Source organism: Molossus molossus, unplaced genomic scaffold (assembly GCF_014108415.1).
Source record: "Molossus molossus isolate mMolMol1 unplaced genomic scaffold, mMolMol1.p scaffold_m16_p_11, whole genome shotgun sequence".
NCBI classification, from domain to species: domain Eukaryota; kingdom Metazoa; phylum Chordata; class Mammalia; order Chiroptera; family Molossidae; genus Molossus; species Molossus molossus.
Genome location: NW_023425346.1, coordinates 51,543,822 through 51,568,150, shown reverse-complemented (window position 1 = coordinate 51,568,150; position 24,329 = coordinate 51,543,822). Strand labels below are relative to the sequence as shown.

Here is a 24,329-nt window from a genome sequence, read left to right as displayed (position 1 = left end):
CTGGGTCAAATAGAAGTTCAATTTTTAATTTTTTGAGGTAACACCATATTGTTTTCCATAGTGGCTGCACCAGTCTGCATTCCCACCTGCAGTGCACTAGAGTCCCCTTTTCTCCACACCTTCGCCAACACTTGTTTGATGATTTGTTGATGGCAGCCATTCTGATAGGTGTGAGGTGATACCTCACTGTTGTTTTAATTTGCATCTCTCTGATGATTAGTGATGATGAGCATTTCTTCATATGTGTCTTGGCCATTTGTATGTCCTGTTTGAAGAGGTGTCTATTATTTAGTTCCTCTGCCCATTTTTTAATTGGGTTCTTTGTCTTCCTTTTGTGGAGTTGTATGAGCACTCTATATGTATTGGAAATTAACCCCTTATCTGACATATCATTGGCAATGATGCTCTCCCATACAGTGGGTAGCCTTTCCTTTTTTTTTTTTTTTTTTTATCCTCACCCGAGGACATTTTTCCATTTTTTGTTCAGGTAGAGTGGGAGGGAGAGAGAGGAACAGAGAGAGAGAGAAACATCGACGTGAAAGGAACACATCAAGTGGCTGCCACCCGCACAACTGACCAGGGCCGGGGACAAACTGCAACCGAGGTACGTGCCCTTAGCGGGAACCGAACCCGGGTCTCTCAGGACCGCAGGCCGACGCTCTAACCGCTGAGCCAAACCAGCCAGGGCAGCCTTTCCATTTTGATGGTTGTTTCTTTTGCTGTGAAGAAGTTTTTGAGTTTGATGTAGTCCCATGTGTTCATTTTCTCCTTTGTTTCTATTGCCTTAGGTGATGTATCAGTGAAAATTCTGCTGTGTATGGTGTCTGAAATTTTGTTGGCTACAGTTTCTTCTAGGATTTTTATGGATTCATGAGTCACATTTAAGTCTTTTATCCATTGTGAGTTTATTCTTGTGTAGGGTGTAAGTTGATGGTCTAGTTTCATTTTTCTGCAAGTAGCTATCCAATTTTCTCAACACCATTTATTAAAGAGGCTGTCTTTACTCCACTGTATGCTCTTGCCTCTTTTGTCAAATATTAATTGAGCATGTTGCCTTGGGTCCATTTCTGGGTTCTCTATTCTGTTCCACTGGTCTATATGCTTATTCTTGTGCCAGTACCAGGCTGCTTTGATTACAGTGGCTTTGTAGTATAACCTGAAATCTGGTAATGTGATCCCTCCAACTTTGTTCTTCTTTTTCAAGATTGCTGTGGCTATTTGAGGTCTTTTTTGGTTCCATATAAACTTTTGAAGTATGTGTTCTAATTCTGTGAAGCATGTCATTGGTATTTTGATGGGAATTGCATTGATCTATAGATTGCTTTGGGTAATATGGACATTTTAATGATGTTAATTCTTCCAATCCATGAACAAGGTATGTGCTTCCACTTTTTTATATCTTCCTCTATTTCTTTTTTTCAATGACCTGTAGTTTTCTGTGAATAGGTCCTTTATTTCTTTGGTTAAGTTTATTTCTAGGTATCTTAATTTTTTTTTGCCGTGATAGTAAATGGGATTGTTTTCTTAGTTTCTCTTTCTGTGAGTTCATCATTGGTGTATAAGAATGCCATCGATTTCTTGACATGAATTTTGTATCCTGCTACTTTGCCAAATTCATTTATTAAGTTTAGTAAATTTTTGATGTAGTCTTTGAGGTTTTCTACATATAGTATCATGTCATCTCCGAATAATGACAGTTTCACTTCCTCCTTTCCCATTTGGATCCCTTTTATTTTTCTTCCTGTCTGATTGCTGTGGCTAAGACTTCCAGTACTATGTTAAATAAGAGTGGCAAAAGTGGGCATCCTTGTCTTGTTCCTGTTCTTAAGGGAAATGCTTTTAATTTTTGCCCATTGAATATGATGTTGGCTGTAGGTTTTTCATATGAGGCATTTATTATGTCGAGATATAATCCTTCTATGACCAGATTGCTGAGTGTTTTTATCAAAAATGGGTGTTGGATTTTGATGAATGCTTTTTCAGTGTCTATTGATATGATCATATGATTTTTATCTTTTATTTTGTTTTTGTGGTGTATCACATTTATTGATTTGCAAATATTGTACCAGCCTTGCATCCCTGGGATAAATCCCACTTGGACATGGTGAATAATTCTTTTGATGTATTGCTGAATCCGATTTGCTAGTATTTTGTTCAGGATTTTGGCATCTATGTTCGTTAGGGATATTGGTCTGTAGTTTTCTTTGTAGTGTCTTTATCTGTTTTTTGAATTAGAATTATGCTGGTCTCATAAAGCGAGTTTGGAAGTCTTCCTTCTTCTTGAATTTTTTGAAATAGTTTGAGGAGAATGGGTATTAGTTCTTCTTTGAATGTTTGGTAAAATTTCCCCATGAAGCTGTCTGGGCCTGGGCTTTTGTTTGCTGGGAGAGTCTTGATTACTTCTTCAATTTCTTTTGTTGTTATTGGTCTGTTCAAGTTTTCTATCTCTTCCCAGTTCAGTTTTCGGAGACTATGTGTTTCTAGAAATTTGTCCATTTCGCTTAGATTGTCAAATTTGTTGCCATATAATTGTTCATAATATCTGTTAACAATCATTTGTATTTCTGTGGTGTCAGTTTATTATTTCTCCTCTTTCATTTCTGATTTTGTATATTTGGGTTCTCTCTCTTTGTTTCTTGGTGAGTCTAGGTAATGGTCCATCAATCTTGTTTATCTTTTCAAAGAACCAGGTCTTTGTTTCATTGTTCCTTTGAATTGTTTTTTTGGTCTCTATGTCATTTATTTCTGCTCTGATCTTTACTATTTTCTTCCTTCTACTTTCTCTGAAGTTTTCTTTCTGTTTGCTTTCTAGTTCTTTAAGTTGTGACGTTAGATAGTGTATTAGACATTTTTCTTGCTTCTTGAGGTAGGACTGTAGTGCTATGAACTTCCCTCTCTGAACTGCCTTCGCTGCATCCCATAAATTTTGTGTTGTTGTGTGCTCATTTTCACTGGTTTCCAGGAAGTTTTTAATTTCTTCCTTGATCTCCATGGTAACCCGTTCATTGTTCAATAACATGCTATTTAGCCTCCATGTGTTCAAATGTCTTTACATGTTCTTGTTGCAGTTGATTTCTAGTTTCATGCCATTGTGATCTGAGAAGATGCTTGATATGATTTCAATCTTCTTGAACTTGTAGAGACTTAGTTTTTGCCCTAATATGTGATCTATTTTTGAGAATGTCCCATGTGCACTTGAGAAGATTGTGAATTCTGCAGTTTTCGGGTATAATTCTCTGTAGATATCTATTAAATCCATTTGATGTAGCATTTCATTTAGAGTTTCTGTTTCCTTGTTAGTTTTTTGTCTAGAAGATTTATCCAGTGATGTCAGCGGGGTATTAAAGTCCCCTGCTATGATTGTATTGCTGTTGATTTCTCCTTTGAAGTCCTCCAAAACATTTTTAATATATGTTGGTTCTCCTAAATTGGGTGCACATATATGTTTACCAAGGTTATATCTTCCTGTTTGATAGATCCTTTCAATATTATGTAGTGGCCTTCTTTGTCTCTAGTTATGGCCTTCATCTTGAAATCTACTTTATCAGATATGAATATTGCTACCCCAGCTTTTTTTTAGCTTTCTGTTTGCTTGAAAGATTTTTTTCCATCCCTTCACTTTCAACCTATGTGAGTCTTTTGTTGTGAGGTGGGTCTCTTGTAAACAACATATATGTGAGTCATGCTTTCTTATCCAGTCAGCTACTCTGTGCCTTTTTCTTTTCTTTTCTTTTTTTCCCATTTTTTGTTCAGACAGAGTGGGAGGGAGAGAGAGGAAGAGAGAGAGAGAGATAGAGAGAGAGAGAGAGAGAAACATCGTCGTGAAAGGGACACACCAAGTTGCCCCCACCCGCACAACCAACCAGGGCCGGGGACAAACTGCAACCGAGGCACATGCCCTTAGCGGGAACCGAACCCGGGTCTCTCTGAACTACAGGCTGACACTCTAACCGCTGAGCCAGACCAGCCAGGGCTACTCTGTGTCTTTTTATCGGAACAGTCATACCATTCGCATTTAATTTTTGATAATTGATATGTACTTATTTATTGCCATTTTTGTTTAGTGTGGTTCTATTTTTCTTCCTATATCTTCTACTAATTATAGTAGTCCTTTTGGCATATCTTGCAGTGCTGGTTTGGTGTTAATATATTCCCTTAGCCTTTTTTTTTGTCTGGAAAGCCCTTTATTTGATCTTCTATTTTGAATGATAGCCTTGCTGGATAGAGTAGTCTTGGATCCAGACCCTTGTTTTTCATTACCTTGATTACTTCATGCCACTCCCTTCTGGCCTGTAGTGTTTCTGTTGAGAAGTCAGCTGAGAGCCTTATGGGGATTCCTTTGTAGGTAACCTGTTGCTTATCTCTCGCTGCCTTTAGGATTCTCTCCTTGTCTTTAATATTTGGCATTTTAATTACCATGTGTCTTGGTGTGGGCCTGTTTGGGTTCTACTTACTTGGGGCTCTATGTGCTCCTCGAACTTGATTGCCTTCTTTCTTCACCAAGATAGGAAAGTTTTCTGTCACTATTTCTTTAAATATATTCTCTAACCCTTGCCCTTTTTCTTCTTCTTCGGGGACTCCTATGATGCAAATATTATTATGTTTCCAGTTGTCCCACAGTTCTCTTAAGCTGTCTTCCTGTTTTTTAAGTGTTTTTTTCCTTTTGGTTTTCTGATTGGTTTATTTTTTCTACCCTGTCTTCTAATTCATTGATCTGGTCCTCAGCTTCTTCTACTCTGCTGGTTAGTTTTTCCAATGTGTTCTTAATTTTTGCTATGTCATTCTTCATTTCCACTTGGTTGGTTTTCAGTGTTTCTTTACTCATGGTGCTGATGTCTTTACTCATGCTGTTGAGCTTCCTCAAGATCATGGCTGTGAACTCTACCTCTGATAATTTGCTTAGTTGCATTTTATTGAGCTCATCTTCAATAGAGTTCTCCTGTTCTTTCATTTGGGATTTGTTTCTTTGTTTCACCATTTTGGCTATCTCAGTGGGTTTTGGAGTCTGCCAAATTTTCCCTGTTGGTATTCTGCTGATTGTGGCTCCTTCTACTGGGTTTGGTCGAGTCTTACTTTCCTGGGTAGATTTTCAAGCCCAGGAAAGGTTCAGTTATCCTCTAGCTTTTTCCTGGTGGCTAGTAGTCTCCGTTATTCAGTGCCTTTGAATGTAGCCCTGGTGGTCTGCATAAGAGGATTTCCAGAGGGTGGGATAGATGCTGGTTATTAATGAGCCTCAATTTGCATTTCTTTGCCTCACCTGGGAAAGGCTGAATCTCCAAGTGTGGGGGCTGCTGCTTTTCCCCACAGCTCTGGGAGGAAGCACACTGACCCCCATCCTTTGTGGCCGCAACTCAGCAAATCTCTGAGTGCCCTACAAATCCCGGGTGTCCCCACAGAGTTCTAGTCTAGTCTACCCTCCCTCTGCCGTAGCCCTCAGGCGAGTGGCTGTGGCTATTTTAGTGCTCTGTCCTGGCTCTCTGCACTGTGGAGCGGGCTTGGTCTTTATTCCCCATGGGCGCTGCTCACAGCTAAGACTGCTGCTGTCCGTGGGCTCCCAGTCTGCCACCCTCTCTTGAACCTCCGCAGATCCTACCAGTGTCCCTGGTTATATGGTTCTGTCCTGCTGCTTTTATGTTGCTTTTTTCTGAGGATCTGTGTTTATTTTAGTTGTAATTCCTGTTTGGTCCTGGGAGATTGTCTGCGTAGCTTCTATTCAGTCCACCTTCATTTTTCAAATCCTCTATGCCTATCTTGTGCGAAGCTGGGTTGCACAGGCCTTCCTGGTGCCCCAGCACCCTGCAGGTCCTGCAGGTAATTGGATGGCATAGTCCCTGCTGGGTCGCACAGGCCTCTCTGGTGTTTCAGCACCCCACAGGTCCTGCAGGTAACTGGATCACACAGTCCCTGCTATGTGGCACAGGCCTATCTGGTGCCCCCACAGCGGGTGGGCAGTTGGATCACGCCAGTCTCTCTCGGGCTCCGGCTTCCCAGTGCTCTTGGGAGCTACTGGACCACACAGGCCTCTTTGGAACCCCAGGTCCCGCCGCTGATGGCTGGGGAGTGCTGCTGCCCCATGGGGCTCACCTCCTGCTCAGCTTTTGTTGTAGTTTTTGGGGATGGATCTCAGCTGCTGGTCTGTGCTTCTGTTGCCTGTGGATGGATGTCTGCTCCCCAGCCTCTGTTGCTGGGTGTATGTCTCGACTCTGATTGGGCTGCTACTATGGCAGATGGTGCTAGGCTCCGGGCTGTCTGTGGCTTCCATGACCGCCACCTTGGGAGCTTCATTACTGTGCACTTGTCTGTGTTGACACAGAGTGTCCACTGGTCTGATGGTGCCAGTTGCACTGGTGGGCTCAGGTTGCTGGGCCCTAGACGCTCCCACTGCCTCCTCCCAGGCAAGACCCAGGATTTTCCAAAATGGTGGGACCTCCCTGCGGTGCAGGGAGTAGCGCCCTGAAGGGCGGCTTACCATGGTAGCTGGCTGCTCCTGTCCACAGCACAGGAACTTTCTGCTCCGTGCCTCTGCACTGCTGGGGTTTGGTCGCCCGCCTTCATGTCCACTCACACTCTCTCACACACTCGCTCACTCTCTCACACACTCACCCTCCCTCTGGTCCTGCCCGCCGCCATCTTCCTGCATTCACTTTAACTGCATTTCTTTAAGCATTCAGCTACATCTACAGAGTAAAAGGATAAGTAAGAAGGAATAATTAGGTACAATGTAGATTGGATATATTTTTTCTCTTCTGTTTCCCTCTGTTATGAAATCCCAGCTCCAGTTTAGCAATGGTAAAGTGATTGTTATTCCATAGCAACAATTGGTGTCTGTGAGCTCATGTTGAATGGTTGTTTCAGAATTTGAAAGGGCAAGGCATATTTCTTGTCTCTGTCCTTAACTCTCTCCATCAAGCTGTTACCATAGAGACAGAAAACTTAAAGACTTCCTTACAATCATTTTGGAATGAATGTCTATTTCTGGATGAGACTTAGACTCTGGACTAGAGTTTGTTTTTTTTAATTGACTTTTTAGAGAGAAAGGGAGGAAGACAGAAACTGCGATGTGAGAGAGAAATAGCTGCTTCCTGCATGCCCCCCGACTGGGGATTGAGCCCACAACCCAGGCACGTGCCTTGACCAGGAATCAAACCGGGACCTCTCAGTCCATAGGACGATGCTCAGTCCACTGAGTCACACTGGCTGGGCTGGAGCAGAGTTTATGAAGAGTTTTCATTGTCTGCTATGTAGTGAGGAACTTAGGACAAAATATGGAGCAATCTTGAGGGGTAAGATTATCAACATTTTTTAAAAAAAGAAAAAGCCCACTTTGATTAGCATAGAGCTAGATCCTAGAGCTCAGTTGTGACCTGGATATAATTTAGGCACTCTAGAAATAACATCCTCATGTTTTGTGGACTGCTTCTCTCTGGAGGGTGCTTAAATAGTTTCTTGCCCTAATTATTCTCACAACCTACAGAGCAATCACCACTCTGAGATAAATCTCCCATAAACAGTTGTCATAAATTCAAATATTAGTTACCAAGCATCATCTGGTTTAAGCAACTAATTTTAGTTGCTACTTCCTTAGGTTCTTATAGATAAATAAGACCAATCATCTCTTTATAGATTTCCATTTTTGCCTCTATTGCAATACCAATCAAATGGTTTTTTTGGGAGAATCTAATTTTGTTTTCTAGAAAGATGAGAAATCTAATCTTTCAAATGGCCCATATTAACACTAATTCTGAAGCCAAGTAGGACCATGGAAAAGAATTTATTTCAGTCTATTTTACCTCTTGAAACATTAATTTCAAAAGGAAAGTACTTTATTAAGTTCTGACATTTGAAGCTTATAAAACATGTTTGCTTGTTGTTATTTAACCACATTATACTTCTTTGGATGCTTCCAAAATTGCTTTGGAATCTATCAAATTTTAAAATTCATATCCTTGGATACCACAATTTTACTTCATGGAATTTCCTCCAGAAAAAAAAAATCCCATTAAACGAGTCTATTCTGAATTTGAAGCTGTAATTCCTTTTTTTTTTTATCCTCACCCGAGGATATTTTTCCATTTTATGTTCAGACAGAGCGGGAGGGGGAGAGAGAGAGAGAGAGAGAGAGAGAGAAACATTGACGTGAAAGGGACACATTGAGTGGCTGCCACCCACACGACTAACCAGGGCCAGGGACAAACTGCAACCGAGGTACGTGCCCCTAGTGGGAACCGAACCCGGGCCTCTCTGGACCGCAGGCCAATGCTCTAACCGCTGAGCCAAACCGGCCAGGGTGAAGCTGTAATTTCTGAATTTGGCTCCCAAAATACCAAACAAGAGATTGGTGGATTCTCCTTTGGAAAAATTTAACATTACAAGAGAAATGACATTTGGGGGCCCTACAATGAAATAGTTGGATTCTTGCTCGATCACCCCAAAGTAAAGCCCACCAATGGACAAACCCCATTTGAGTACACAGAGCTAACAATCAGCTACTATGCGAAAGTCATTTGACATTTGACAAATGTCTCCACCATGAAAGACAGAAACCAAAACAAAAAAATTTGGGGGAAACAGAGACAAATACAGGGAGATAAATAAATTTTATCCATGAAACATGAATAAACAACAATGGAATGCTATAATAAAAGGAATAATCAGAGAATAAAGGAAACTCTTGGAAATGAAAAATATGATTGCTGAAATAAGAAATTCATAGAAGGGTTGGAAGATGAAGACAAAGAAATTTCCCAAGAAGTAGATCAAAGAGATGATATAGAAATGGAAAATGGAAGAAAAAGTTAGAGGGTTAGTCCAGGAATCACAACATTTCTTGGAAAAAGGAGGGGGAGAGAAAGAGAGAGGGAGAGGGAGGGAGGGAAGGAGAGAGAAAAAACATACTGTTCAATCAGAGTCCCTACAGAAAACAAAATTTACCCTACATAGCTCAGATAAAAAGATCTTTATGAAGTGACACTTATGGAAGTGTGAGCAGGAAGGATTAAAGGAACAAACAAGGATGGTATAGTGTCCAGATAGCAACAATGAGAAGCTGTTCCACTCTCAGGGCTAAAGGGGCAAGGTTGGAGGAAGTAGTGTAAATGTAGCCCAATGAGAACTGGAGTCCGGGAGGAAGGGCCTCCCAGAGGGAGATACAGCTACTGCCTGAGAGATATGGCTCTGCATCAGGGATATAGCAGAAAAGAAATATTCTGACTTCTCTCTCTGCCTGTAATTTGATCTCACATTGGCCAAACCCAACCAGAAACTAGCTGATATAATCCATAGTCCAAAGGGGTCATTCTCTCAGGGAAGGGCTGGGCTAATATGTTAAGGGAAATAAATGATTGAAGAATAAAACAATAACATTTTCCCATCTGAAAAACATCTGGTGTCCATTCTAGGATATTAAAAAACAAAATAAAAAAAAAACCAGCATAATGATTTTTTAGTTCACCATTATCAAAGAGAAAAACATCATACATAAAGGATGAGAAATCACCACAGCATTGAACTGCTCAACAGCAACACTGAATGCTATACAACAATGGAGTAATGTCTTCAACTTCAAAAAGAAACCTTCTTTCTAAACCATCTAAGGATGAGATAAAGATATTTTCAAACTTGCAATGTCTTTAAAATTTACCCTTAGGAAGCTATTACAAAACAAAGGTATAAACAAGAAAATAAACAAAAATGGAAGACCATAGAGGGAACATGATGTATGCACACCCAAGAAGCGAAAGGGAAATCCAGGGCTGACAGCTATGCAGAATTCCTAGAACATATCCACTTTAAACAGAGGTGGGAAAAAAGAAGGTTCCATTAAGGTTTCTTTCTTTCTTTTTTTTTAAGGGAAAAACAAACCACTAATCATTTTCAGAGAGTTTTAACAATTCTTTGGAGGGTTTGGGAAGGGCAATGAAAAATCAGCCTTCTAAAGCTATTTGACTTCTTAATCTGTGCATATGTATTGCTTTTATACAACATTAAAATTTAAATACTCTCAAAAGAATGCAGAGTAAGTGCAAAGATATTATTAGACCATTGTATGTTATATCAAAAAGTTGAAAAATAACCTAAATGTCCATCAGTAGGAGATTGGTTAAATTACAGTACAGTCATGCACTGGATAACAATGTTTCAGTCAACTATGGATCAAAAACAATGGTGGTTCCTCAAGATTATAAGGGAGCTGAAAAATTCCTATTGCCTAGTGGTATCATAGCCTTTGCAAGGTCATAGCACCAAGTATTATGTGTTTGTGGTAATGCTGGTGTAAACAAACCTGTGCTGCCAGTCCTATAAACACACAGACATACCTCATTTTATTGCAATAATCACTTTATTTTGGTGGTCTGGAACTGAACCCACAATATCTCAAAGGTATGCCTATATAGTACATAAAATGTATTATTGATTAACAATAATAAACAACTGTGTTGCTGGTTTTTGTATTTACTACACTTTTTTTTTATCATTAGAGTGTACTCTTTTTACTTATTAAAAAAAAGGTTTGTTGTAAAATCGTGCCATGTTACACCAGCAGCAGCCTCGTACATCTCATGTTTATGTGTCTCTTGATTGCATCACTTTTGTGCTTGATTTAATCTTGTGTTGTTTTGTACAGTAACGAGCTATACAGGTTTGTAGCCTAGGAGCAATAGGCTATACCATGTAGCCCAGGTGTGTAGTGGGTTATACCATCTAGGTTTGTGTAAGTGCACTCTATGATGTTAGCATGAATTTGCCAACCAATGCACTTTTTCAGAACATATTCTTATTATTAAGTGGTGCTCGACTCTACTGCCAAATGATAGAATATTATGTATTCTTTAAAAGGAATAAGAGAGAATCTAGATATAAACTGGGTGAAAAGATGATCTAGATGTATATTTAAAGGAAAAAAAAAAACAGTTTTAAAACTTGCATGTGATCTTGTATTTTTAAAGTAAAAATTCTTATGGATGCATATTTATACATAGAAAAATGAAAGATTGAGCCCTGGCCAGTTTGGCTCAGCGGTTAGAGCGTCGGCCTGCGGTCCGGAGAGACCCAGGTTCGGTTCCCGCTAAGGGCACGTACTTCGGTTGCAGTTTGTCCCCGGCCCTGGTTGGTCGTGCGGGTGGCAGCCACTCGATGTGTCCCTTCACGTCGATGTTTCTCACTCTTTCTCCCTTCCTCTCTCTCCCTCCCATTCTATCTGTACAAAAAATGGAAAAATATCCTCGGGTGAGGATAAAAAAAAAAAAAGAAAGAAAGATGAAAGATTGGGGAACTGTGGATTTTTCTTCTAATTAATTTTTTTCTATTGAATTGCTTAAAATGAGGATGGAATTTGTGTATTCAGAAAAATCAACACATGAATTTTTAATAAGATTACTTTGGGGATGCCATGGCCGGCATGGCTCAGTGGTTAGAATGTTAGCTCGTGCACCAAGGGTTGTGGGTTTGATTCTCAGTCAAGGGCACGTACCTAGGTGCCCTCCCTCCCTCCCACTCCCCCTAAGAGCAGTGGAAAAATATCCTCGGGTAATGCTCAACAACAACAAAAATTACTTGGGGCTTAGAAATCAATTTTTCCATACCTTCAGCTAACAATATTCATTCATCAAACTATTGTTTTTGGTATTGGAGGGACAGCAATGAATAAAATATATATATTTCCTGCTTTCAATTTTATCACAGTCTAGTGGAATGGTTTTTAAACTGCCCTGTGCTTTAGGGGTGGAATAAATGTTTGATTTGAATTTCATTTTCAAAATATATTTTAAATATTAAGACACCTGTAATACAATCAGTTGATTTAGTATAATAAATGTTAACATGTTGGGACCACCACTAGTTAATGTCAACCATCAGGAAACTATTTTTTTGTGTAGCTGTTAGTGTTAAATTTTACCCGTCATTGCTGAGCATATATTTGAATTTATCTTAAACATGCCATTACTTAGAAAGGTTGTAGCTTTACATTGGTCTTTTTATTTATTTATTTCATTAATTGATTAATTTTTTATCCTCATCTGAGGACATTTTTACATTTCAGATGGAGTGGGAGGGAGAGAGGGAGGAAGAGAGAGAAACATGGATATGAGAGAGACACATTGACTGGTTGCCACCCACACAACCCCAATCAGGGCCAGGGACAAACTGCAACCGAGGTATGTGCCCTTAGGGGGAACTGAACCCGGGTCTCTCCAGTCTGAGGGCCAACGCTCTAACCGCTGAGCCAAACCGGCCAGGGCTACATTGGTCTTTTTAAAATCCAGTTTACATATTTCTGCTTATAGAAAAATCTACAAGTGACTATGCAATCACAGCATATATGTGCTTAGCACAATTAAATATACAGCAAAGTTCAAGTTCATCTGCTTAATGTACAGTCTTATGTGCAATAACAAATGTATAATATGTCAGGTTGGGTAGATAGGGTTTTGCAGATTCTTAGATCGAGAGCTTTATAATTTCTTGGTGTTTCTCGGACTTTTATAATAAGGCACATAAGCAGTTGTTGGCTATTTTTGTGAACAAATTTTTTAAATATTTTATTATGGACACTTTGAAACAGACAAAAAGTAAACAACAGAATAACAAACAACTCCATACTTATCACCTAGCTTCAATAATTATCTATATTCTGCCATTCTATGTCATCCAAATCTCCATGTTTTCCACTTTATTATTTTTTTTCCAATAAATATTTTCCATTACTCCTATTTCAAGTTGTTTTGTGTTTTTTTTTTATCCTCACCCAAGGACATTTTTGCATTTCTCTTCAGATAGAGTAGGCGGGAGAGAGGAAGGAAGAGAGGGAGAGAAACATTGATGTGAGAGAGACACATCGACTGGTTGCCACCCACAAGACCCCCACTGGGGCCAGGGTCAAACTGCAACTTAGCGGAAACCGAACTTGGGACTCTCTGGTCTGCAGGCCCACACTCTAACCGCTGAGCCAAACCAGCCAGGGCTCAAGTTTTTTAATCTGCCTAGTTGAAGAGCAGTTCAAGAACACTGCTACCATTTGTAATTACATATCTTTGTTGACCAGGATTTTCTCAATATTATTTAATATAAACAAAATACAGAAATATTTTAGATACTGATGCTCATATAAGGCGGCAATGATCATTTATAAGTCTTAATTTCAAATTTAATGTTCACCAAAATAATATGGTTTTCTGAGATTAAATTTTTACATTAATTTTTTTGATAAAACTAATACATGAACATGCATTGAAAACCTCAAAAATAGTATAAAGAGTATGCATAAAAAAGAACATCTTCCTCCCCCCTCCCAGTTCCTCTTTTCAGAGGCCAGTTTCTTGGGAAAATTTCTAGAAATACTCTATGCATGCACATACAAGCATGTATGTGCTTGTATGTATATAACTATATATTATGTATATAACTATAATCCTTAAAGAGAAAAGCAAAGCAAAGCCCTTTGGCAGTGTACACTGTTCTATACCATGCCTTTGTTCATTACTATATCTTCATTAATACATGAAGATTTTCTGAAAAGATACAAAACTGCTGGTATAATGGCAACCATATCTCTGACAGCACAACATCAATGAACAAAGGGAGGAGGGAGCCAATATCCTGCTTTTGGGAACTGGAAAAGGCCATATGATATTTGAGCTGAATTTTGATGGAAAAGTTTGCATGGCAGAATAGCAGATTACTTTAAGTGGTAATACCAATTCTAAACCTAATTTATTTAGTTTTTTGTTTTGTTTTTTTCCACTCTTCACAGCTTATATTAATTGGTAGGCACAAAATATCTAGAGCAGCTGCTAGTCTGTCAAAAATCATTCCTACTTTGGTAAAAGAATGCTGGGATATAAGTCAAAAGACCTGGGTTGTAGTTTTAGGCAAGCCATATAACCTCCTTAGTTTCCTCCTTTGTATAATGGGATATCATGTACTTGTTTTTCTCACCCGGTTTTTGAGACTATCTGAGAGTACCATCCTATGGGAGAAGCAGATTGACTTTGGTGTCTAAGAGACATGGGTTTGAAATCACCAGATTTTGCTGCTGTGAAATCACCAAATGGTACAGTTACTAAATCATTCATTCCATTCACACAAAATTATTGAGTATCTGCCATATGCCAGACACTATCCTAGGTATGAGGATACAAGGGTGAACAAGACAGACAGGAGCTTAAATTATAATGTTTTTGAGCCCTGACTGGTTTGGCTCAGAGGTTAGAGGAGAGACCCATGGACGAAGGCTCTGGGCTTTGAATCCCAATCAAGGGCACATACCTGAATTGCAGATTCAATCCCCAGCCCTGGTTGGGGTCTTGTGGAAGGCAACCAATCAATGTGTCTCTCTTGCACTGATGTGTTTCTCTCTCTCCCCCCCACCTCACTCTATTTTAAAAATTAATGGAAAAATATCCTCGGGTGAGAAATAATAATGTTTTTGAGCACTTAGTATGTGCTGAGCACTGTGCTAAGATTGAAAAGTAACAGTGAATCCTTAGGCAGTCTCATTTGCTCTCCCAGCTGCAAATAACATCTACATGCTGAAAACTCCCAAATGTATACCTCCTGGACTGACCTTTCATATATATATATATATATATATATATATATATATACACACACACACACACACACACACACACGCACACAGCTGCCTTTTCAATGACTCCTTTTAACTAATTCTTTTTTTTTTTTTTTTTTTTTTTTTTTTTTTTTTTTTTTTATCCTCACCCGAGGATATTTTTCCATTTTTTTGTACAGATAGAGTGGGAGGAAGACAGAGGAAGGGGGAGAGAGAGAGAAACATCGACGTGAAGGGACACATCGAGTGGCTGCCACCCGCACGACCAACCAGGGCCGGGGACAAACTGCAACCGAAGTACGTGCCCTTAGCGGGAACCGAACCCGGGTCTCTCCGGACCGCAGGCCGACGCTCTAACCGCTGAGCCAAACTGGCCAGGGCTTAACTAATTCTTAATAGACTCAAACATAATACTTAAACCTAGACTGATTTTGATCCAAAGACTATCTCTCCTCCCTCTCTTCCCATTTCTATAAACAGGCCACTATCCACCCAGGTGTTCAAGCCAGAGATCTGGGGGACTTGCCTGACAGCTCCTCTCTCTCACCTTATCATCTGCAAGACAAATTAGTTCTATCTAGAAGGTAGATTTTGAATCCATCCTCTGTTTTCCTCTCTGCAATCCACCTTGTTCAAATGTCTTTGCAATAGGCTCCTCATTATTTTCCTTGCTGCTTCTTGCTCCCCTATAAGTCTTTCTCCACACAGTGGCAAGCGTGGATTCCCAGTGTGAAAGCAACAACAACCAGTAGTGATAACAAAACAAATTTAAAAAACCCAGGAAATATATTCTTTCATTCCTACACCTTTCTGGGAAAATCCTACTCTTGGGTTCTGAAGTAGAGAAGCAGAAATGGTGAGGTCAGAAATGATAGAGCAAGAATGGACTCTTGAAGGTGAGAGAATGAAGCCAAAGAAAGAAGATCAAGATCCAGGTCTGGCCTAGTTTTGGGGGTAGTATTTAGAGAGAAGAGAGATTGGCGACTGTTGCTGTGCTATGCTGAGCAGAATTTGGATCAAGATTTTAAAAATCATGTTCACTGAGACTCATGCAAAGAAATTTCCCTTTGTACCTTTCATAGACTTCAGTGAATATTAGATTGCTCTTCATTTTTAGTTTGTTATCTGTGTTTTTTTCCTAAATGAGACGCTATGCTGATACAGGCAATGAGTGGACTCAGCTTTATTCAAAATACACCATTGCACTTAGAATAAATAAATAAATCTGAATCCCTTACCAGGGCCTAAAAGTCTCTACATTATCTAGCCTCTATTTACCTCTTAAATCTTATCTTTTAACTACTTTCCCCTTTGCTGATACTGGTCTTACTTGAGTTCCTTAAACACACAGAGCTTTTTCCTTTCTTAGTCTCTGTACAACTCTTTCCTGCTTAGAATGTTCTTTCCATGGATAGAACATGTTCTTTCTTGTATTTCAGGTGTTATCTTAAATGTTCCCTTTTCAGAAAGTCCTTTCCATCTAGTTTAACTATATCTCCATCATTGCCCTCTTTCATGGCTCTCTGTGGCTTACTTTATAGAACCTTGTGATCGGTAATTTATTCACGTATGGTTATATGTGTGTGCACACATGCCTGTTTTGTTCATTGTTTCCAGCAGATGTATGTTCAAGAGGACAAGGAACTTGTGGGTTTGTTCATTGCTGTAGAGCCAACATCTCTCACAGTACTCTGCACATAGAAGGCAGCCAATGAACATTCCTTGAAGAGCTTAACACTGAGAAGAAAATATAGATACTGCACAGATAATTGTGTTATAATCACTACAACAGGGAAGCATTTTTTCCCATGTCTCTAGGCCATTAGTATGTCCTATTGATGCATTGTTTTGAATCTTCAGTGACAAATAATGAAGTCATGTAAATGATGCTTTTATGCATTGCCATTAAATCTTAAAATCAGACCAAAAAGTTCTAAAGTATCCAAGTGAGCATTTTTTTTAGCATTCTCAAATGATTTCATATTTTCAAAGTTTTATTTACAAGTCATCACAAATATACTTTAGTACAAAGGGGGTTGAAATGGTAAATACCTGCTTCAGTTGACATGCCCAAAAGTAAGTGAGTAAGATAAGATGTCAAGACGAAAAAGGCATTTTCTGGAGCTATGGAGTTTTGGGTTTCTATAGGAAACATTACTAGAAGCAAAAGGTGAACTCGTGATTGAGCCAGGGACATTTTAACTCTTTGCTCTAATAATTTTCTGTGCTGAAATTAGTACTTTAGCTCAAAACAGCTAAAAGTCTCTTGCTTTCAACAAATAGGTCTCTAGTTTAGTAACATCAAAAGTGATTGATCAAACACCTAAGGCAAGAGAAACAAAGGAAAAAATGAACACATGGGACTACATCAAACTCAAAAGCTTCTGCATAGCGAAAGAAACAACCATCAAAATGGAAAAGGATCCCACTATATGGGAGATCATAATCACTAATGATGCATCAGATAAGGGATTAATTTTCCAAAATATATAGAGTGCTCATACAACTCAACAAAAGGAAGACAAAGAACCCAATTAAAAAATGAGCAGAGGACCTAAATAGACACCTCTCCAAAAAGGACATACAAATGGCCAAGAGACATGAAGAAATGCTCAACATCACTAATCATCAGAGAGATACAAATTGAAACAACTATGAGGTATCACCTCACACCTGTCAGAATGGCCACCATCAACAAATCATCAAACAACAAGTGTTGGCGAGGGTGTGGAGAAAAGGGGACTCTAGTACAGTGCTGGTGGGAATGCAGACTGGTGCAGCAACTATGGAAAACACTATGGTGTTACCTCAGAAAGTTAAAAATTGAACTTCCATTTGACCCAGTGATCTCACTTCTAGGAAATACCCTAAGAAACCTGAAACACCAATCAGAAAGAATATATGTGCCCCTATGTTCATAGGAGCACTATTTACAATAGCTAAGATCTGGAAACAACCCAAGTGTCCATCAGTGGATGAGTGGATTAAAAAGCTGTGGTACATGTACACAATGGAATACTATACAGCTATAAGAAAGAAAGATCTCTTATCCTTTGAGATGGCATGGAAGGACCTGGAGAGTACTATGCTAAGTGAAACAAGCCAAGCAAAGAAAGACAAATATCACATGATCTCACTTATTTGTGAAATATAATGAACTAAACAAACTGTGAACAAAATTAACCCAGAGACATAGAGGTGGGGTACAGACTGACAAGCCTCAGAGGAGGGGGGGTGGGGGGAGAGATAAACCACAGACCTTACATGCATGTGTGCATGATCAATGAACATAGACAACAAAGCTGGGGATGGGGCGGGGCAGGGGGAGGGGGAGGATGGTGCCAATGGGGGAAAAATGAGAAACATCTGTAACAAAAACAAATTAATTTTTAAAAAAAGTGATTGATCAGGAAATCTAAGACACTTAGGGCTGCTGAATCCCTACAGTTTAATTCAGTAAATATATATTGAGCTCCTACTTTGTGCAGGACAAAGTGCCAGATGCAATTTCCATGAAATCCTTATTTAAAAGCTTATCTTCTCTCTGGCCTGTATGGGTCAGCGGTTAGTGTGTTGGCCCGCGGACCAAAGAGTCACAGGTTTGATTCCAGTCAAGGGCATGTACCTCGGTTGTGGTTCATCCCCAGCCCTGGTTGGGGTCCTGCAGGAAGCAACCAATTGATGTGTCTCTCTCACATCGATGTTTCTCTCTCTCCCCTACTCTATCTGATGATAAATAGAAAAATATCCGTGGGTGAGGATTAAAAAAATAAAAAATAAAATAAAAGCTTAAATTCTCTTTTGCTTTAAGACCAACCTTAGCTCTCTGCATGGATCTTGCTGGCTGTTCCCTGTGTGTCCTGTCTAGTGAAAAGCTATTTTTGTTGTACTGATGTCAGGTCTATCCAGAGCACAAGCCAACAAGGCATTTTCCCAGACTTGGGGACTTTCTTTGTGGTGGGAGAGAGAGGAGGAATAGGCAGAGGAGTAGGAGAGATGTGGACCTCTGAATCACATGGAGACTCTGGAAGTATTAAGTAACTTCTACATACCACATTCTCATTTAACCTTTGGTTAATAATCACAACAATTGGATGAAAGAGATAGTATTGTTTAACTACATTTTACAGATAAGGAAACTGGCTAGTGACCTATAAAAAGTCACAGTAAGTGGTGGATCTGGGATCTGGATCTCTTCTCTAAGTCTTCAAAGACTTTCCACCACAATACACAGGGACCCAGTAGAATTTCAGATCCAGAGCCTATCATACTGTGCCTTCCATTCCCACATTTTTACAAGATGAAATCTGTCTAGAATGTACATTTAATAACGTAGTAAAGGGAAAAGAGGTCATGGACAAGCAATTTAGAGCCTGAGAAGTATGTGAGATAAGGTCCACCATTTGTTTTGTTTTGATGAGGAGCCCCTAAGGTTATTTTAGAACTAGTGTCACTGCTTGTCTTCCTGAGTTCTCACCCATAATACAAAGACCTGTTTCCTCCACTAGATAAAAATATGAATAGCTGATCCAATTCTGTCTCAAATAATGATTGTGAAGATCAAATAAGGCCCTTCGCAAACTAAGGCCCTTCACAAGCTTGTGAGGTAGCAGGCATCTTCCCAAGGGATCAGAGAACTGTGAAGTACCTGATTAAAATAAATTCTTGATTACTTGAGATACAGGAGGGTAGTAATAGCATTTGATAACTGGACTTCGTAGATACAATCTAAAAGTGCATTCTAATAAACTATTTTAATCTTTCTGAAACTTGCTCTTTGTAGAGTTAAAAAAAAAAATAGACACGAAGTGTAAAATGTTGGTAAGATTAATTAAATTTCTTCTCTTTTGAGCCCTGACCAAACGTTGATGGAATTAGGACAGAACAAAAAGATCAAGAAAAAAAGCCATGTACTCGGCCTCTGTCAGTGAATGTTGAGAGGAAGGGAAATGAGTTATGAAAGACTTTAGACATCTCTGGGGACGGCTCTGGTTAGCGACATTCTCTTTGGCACTATTCCAGAGTCTGAGCGCCCAGGGCTCCCCTAAGTGGAAGGGAGACGCGCGTGGCCAGGCGCGCGCGTACGCGTACTCACGTGTACCCACAGATGCGCGCGCGCGCGCACACACACTACACTTACACACGGCCTAGCTCCCCCGCTCCCCCTCCCCCTGGGGGGCGGGTCTCTCTCTCTTTAAAGAGCAGACGGTCTCCGCGCAAACCCAGGCTCTCTAAGGCCCCGGGGGTCCAAGGCCCAAGCTGCTTGCAGCCAATGGGCGCGGTGGAGCGGCTGGAGCGTGGCTGACGCTGCACCAATGGGCGTTCGTAGGGGGCGGGGACAGCGGAGGAAACACTATTGTTGATGAGGAGAAGCGGCGGCGGCGGCTGCACCACTTCGTTGCTGCCGTCCGCGGCTCGGGCGCCCTCCAACCCCCGCACCCCAGATTCCGGCTTCGTCACCCCGTCGCGGGGCCTTCTCTTCGGCCTCGAGAATCTTTTCCCTTCAATCCAACACCCCCCTCCCACCGTCTTGCCCAGTCACGGGGGAGGGTGGATCATGTCCCAGCGGATGAGGCGCAATGGGTCCCCCACGCCGGCCGGCTCCCTCGGGGGCGGTGCGGTCGCCACGGCCGGGGGAGCAGGGAGCCGCCTGCAGCCCATGAGGGCAACGGTTCCGTTCCAGCTGAAGCAGCAGCAGCAGCAGCAACATGGCAGCCCCACGCGGAGCAACGGCGGTGGCGGTGGCAACAACAACGGCGGCTGCTGTGGTGGCGCCTCAGGCCCCTCAGGCGGCGGGGGCCCGCGCACAGCCTCGCGCAGCACGAGCCCCACTCGCAGCGGAGGGTGTGCGGCCGCACGCACTAGCCCCACGGTGGCCACGCAGACGGGCGCGTCTGCGACCTCCACGCGAGGTACCAGCCCCACGCGCGGCGCCGCGCCCGGGGCTCGCGGGAGCCCACCACGGCCGCAGCCCCCGCCGCCGCTGCTGGGCACCGTGTCATCGCCTTGCTCATCGCCCACCCACCTGTGGACTGGCGAGGTGAGCGCGGCCCCACCCCCAGCCCGCGTCCGGCACCGGAGGAGGTCCCCGGAGCAGAGCCGATGCTCCCCGGAGAGAAGGAGCCCGAGCGCCCCCGTTTGCAAAGCAGGTACGTGCTGGGGGCCGTGCAGTGAGGGGAAAGCTTCGCCGGGACCGGGTCCCGGACGCGCGTTGCTACCGCGCGGGGACTGCAGCGCTGCCGCGGAGCCAGGGCGGCTGGGGGCGGGGCCCGAGTGTTGGCGGCCCCGCCTCCTCCGGGCCTGCCCCGCGCCCCCTCCGCAGCTCCCGGCCCGGGGCTCCCCGCCTGCCTCATTCATCCCTGAGCCAGTCCTCGCTTGTCCCGGACCGTGGACGTGCAGCCGGTAACCTTGTGCTTGTTCTGATTTGTGTTGATAATAAATCTGCGATTATGGCCGCCCGCTGGTTACTGCTTACCCTCCTTTGGCGGTGAAGCTAGGAGTAGTTTGTCACTTTGTTTTAGTGACATGGTTAATGTTAATATAGCACGTCTGCTGCTAAGTATTTCTGTCACAAAACAGTTCCAGATTTGGGGGACTGAATACGTCAGCATAGCAGATTTGGATGCCTGAAGAGACGTGAGACGGAGTGTGTTAACATTTCCTAAGGCTTGCTAAGCGGGCAGCAAGAAGTGAAGCAAATTAAGCAAGATTCTTTTGGAAGGTTTATGGGCTTTGTCTGAGGGTCTGAGTGTATTTCTGATATACTAATTTTGTGGTTAGGATGTAAAACCATTTGTTTTGTTTTTTTAAAGACAAAACTTAAGGTTTTTCTATTTATTATTTAAGGGATCTAAAAATTGTTTTTCTCTATACCTGACAGCTTTCCTGGGAAAGGTTTTGAATGGAGTTGTTGGGCTTTATTGGAGTCATTCATAAAGAGCAACTCAATAGAGAAATGCAGGTTTTGGAAATAAAAAGAAAGAAAATTTATCATCTGATTGCCTTCCTGTTAGAATCTAGTGAAGAAAGATATGGGTGGTTTTTAGCTTATTTGTTAATACTGCCAACATTAAATCTTTGTCTTTTCCTTGTCTGAGGAATATCTGTTAAAATCTTTCCCGCAGAATGGCTGGGAATTTCAGGAAACTTAGTACAGTACTTCCTAACCATATAAAACAGATGAAGTGATTTCAATCACTTCAGAAATGCAGGGAGTAGGATGAATCTTTCTCACTACTTATTTTATCAGAGATTTTAGACAATGGATACTTTTCTTGGAGAGAATTGCCCTGAAAAAATGATCAATAGTGTTTTCTCATTAGAGCAAGAGTCCTGATTTACAACTTTTGAAAATGCAAAATGCTTAAAAAATTTATTGTTAAAAGTACTAGGACCCCCCTTCCCTTCAAATAGTAGATATCACTTTACTGAGCTCCTACTGTATGGTGGGTGACTTACCTACAAGTTCTCATTTTAATTTTCACAGTAGGTTTTAGAAAGGTTAAGTATTAAGTGTTAGAGTTGGTATTTGAACTCTCCTTGGGTGGTACTCCAAAACTGTATTTTTTATATCATATCAAAGGGTTAGCTTTATGATGTATAAGATGAAACCTGGGAAATTATATAGCACACCACAATTGAAGGTACTTAGTTTTTGAAGTAACTCTTAGAGATATCTGGTGAACATTAATTGCTTCAGTTTACTTTCAGCCTTCTGGAGCTGGCATAGTGTGGCAGGTAGAAGGGAAGGAGAGCTGCTTAAGTGGGCAGTAGAGATGGAGGTAGGAGATAGTGACCGCATTCTGATAATACACTCTGGCTATCCTCTTAACTGACCTGGGAAGCAGAGCAGCAGTCTGGGGAGCTGGGTTAAATTAGGTATTGGCAATGTGTGGAGAAAGGTGCTCTTTTCTTTTGATCTCTAGAAGGGCTCCATTTCCAGGGATCTCATTCTCCCAATGTGCTCATTCTTCATGTTTCCCAAAGCTCCCTTCTCTCAGACCTGTTATTCCATAGAGTACTCATGCTGTAAAATTAACCCTTCTTATTACCCACCCTCCAAAAAAAAAACAAAAAACAACCCAGAAAAATCAAAAGTGCTTTTCTTCTAATGCAACACTCTTCAACGAGGTGTTAAAAGGGATACTGCTTGTTACTAAGTTATACTGAAGTGGGTATCTGATAGCTTCCTTTCCAGGAATATATTCTTGTTTCACTCTAGTGAACTTCCATGCAGAATGTGACAAACAATGTTCAGATTTCAATTCTTAATAGCACAAACTAGATTATTTGCTTTTCTTCTCTGACTAAAACTGGAAGGAGGGAAAAGGGGAATCTTTTATTTATTTTTAAAAATGTGTTTATTGATTTTAGAGAGAGGAAGGGACATAGAGAGAGAGAAACATTGTTTTGTTGTTCCACTTATTTATGCATTCATTGGTCGTTTCTTGTATGTGCCCTGATTGGAGATAGAACTAGAACATACAACCTTAGGGTATCGGGACTATGCTCTAACCAATTGAGCTAATCTAACTAATTGAAATAATCGCCTGGAGAGTCTTTTAGATTAAAGGGAGATTACTGCCAGTTTACAGCCTCAGTAGAAATCTTTACTGGTACACCTTACATAGTTTTGTAAACCTCATTCCACTCAAATTCCAGGGTCCATCTAGATCAGGCTGCCACTTTCTGGGTGTCTGTTAGATGAACTGGTTGCCACAACCTTTGTTAGGGATCTCATATCTGAAAGTCCGAGCCTGAGTTGAAGGTCCCAGGATCTTTATAGGGTTGTTCCTATTATGCTGGATTTCTGCCCAGTTACTTTATTTCTCCAGGGTTAAAGCTAATCATCGGCTCTTTCAGAACTCCTCTTTTCTTGACTACTATAAGGCAGCAGTGTGCTGCAAGGATTTTTAAAACACGCAATACCTGACTATTTAGTCAGGGGCCCTAACCTCTTTTCCTTTAGATTGTGAAATTTAAAAAAAATGACAACAGCCAACATAACAATAGCTGTCTGGTGTGAATGAATCCAAATTACAGCTTTTTTGGGGTCACATTGGCAAAAAGTATATGTATTGTGCCACAGAATTTTAGTAATTAGTTTATGTGCTATGAGATGCAAATGATTGAAAATTGCTGCTCTAAGGTAAACTGAGCACCCACCTCTGACAGATATTTTAATTTTAATTTTTTCAATTACATTCAGTATTATCCTGTATTAGTCTTAGATGTACAGCCAAGTGCTTTGAAAAACATGTACTGCTGCTTCAAGTACCCACTTGGCTCCACACATGGTTATCATGATATTATTGACTATATTTCCTATGCTATAACATACATATTTGTGACTGTTCTGTAACTACCAATTTATACTACTTCACCTTTATCAACCAGCTCTCCAACCTCTCTCCCCCTCACAACTGTCAGTCTGTTCTCTGTATCTATGAGTCTGTTTCTATTTTGTTCATTAGATTTCACATATAAATGAAATTATATGATATTTCTCTGTCTTACTTCACTTAGCATAATACCCTCTAGGTCCATCCATGCTGTCACAAAAGGTAAGATTTCATTCTTTTTTATGGCCATGTATTATTCCATTGTGTAAATGTACCACAGCATTTTTATCCATTCATCCATTGATGGGTACATGAGTTGCTTTCATAGCTTGGCTATGGTAAATAATGCTGCAGTGAACATAGGGGTGCATATATTATTCTGAATTAGTGTTTCAGGTTTATTTAATATATTCACAAAA

General features: G+C 40.9%; 1 protein-coding gene across 1 annotated transcript in view; it reads left to right on the top strand.

The window, feature by feature from the left end:
* Positions 1-20,126: 20,126 nt before the first annotated feature.
* FAM117B (family with sequence similarity 117 member B) overlaps positions 20,127-24,329 on the top strand; it is a 106,171-nt gene continuing 101,968 nt past the window's right edge. Inside the window, exon 1 of the mRNA XM_036254914.1 lies at positions 20,127-20,718. Within this exon, the coding sequence (XP_036110807.1) occupies positions 20,127-20,718 (592 nt within the window). The remainder of the gene's footprint in view (positions 20,719-24,329) is intronic.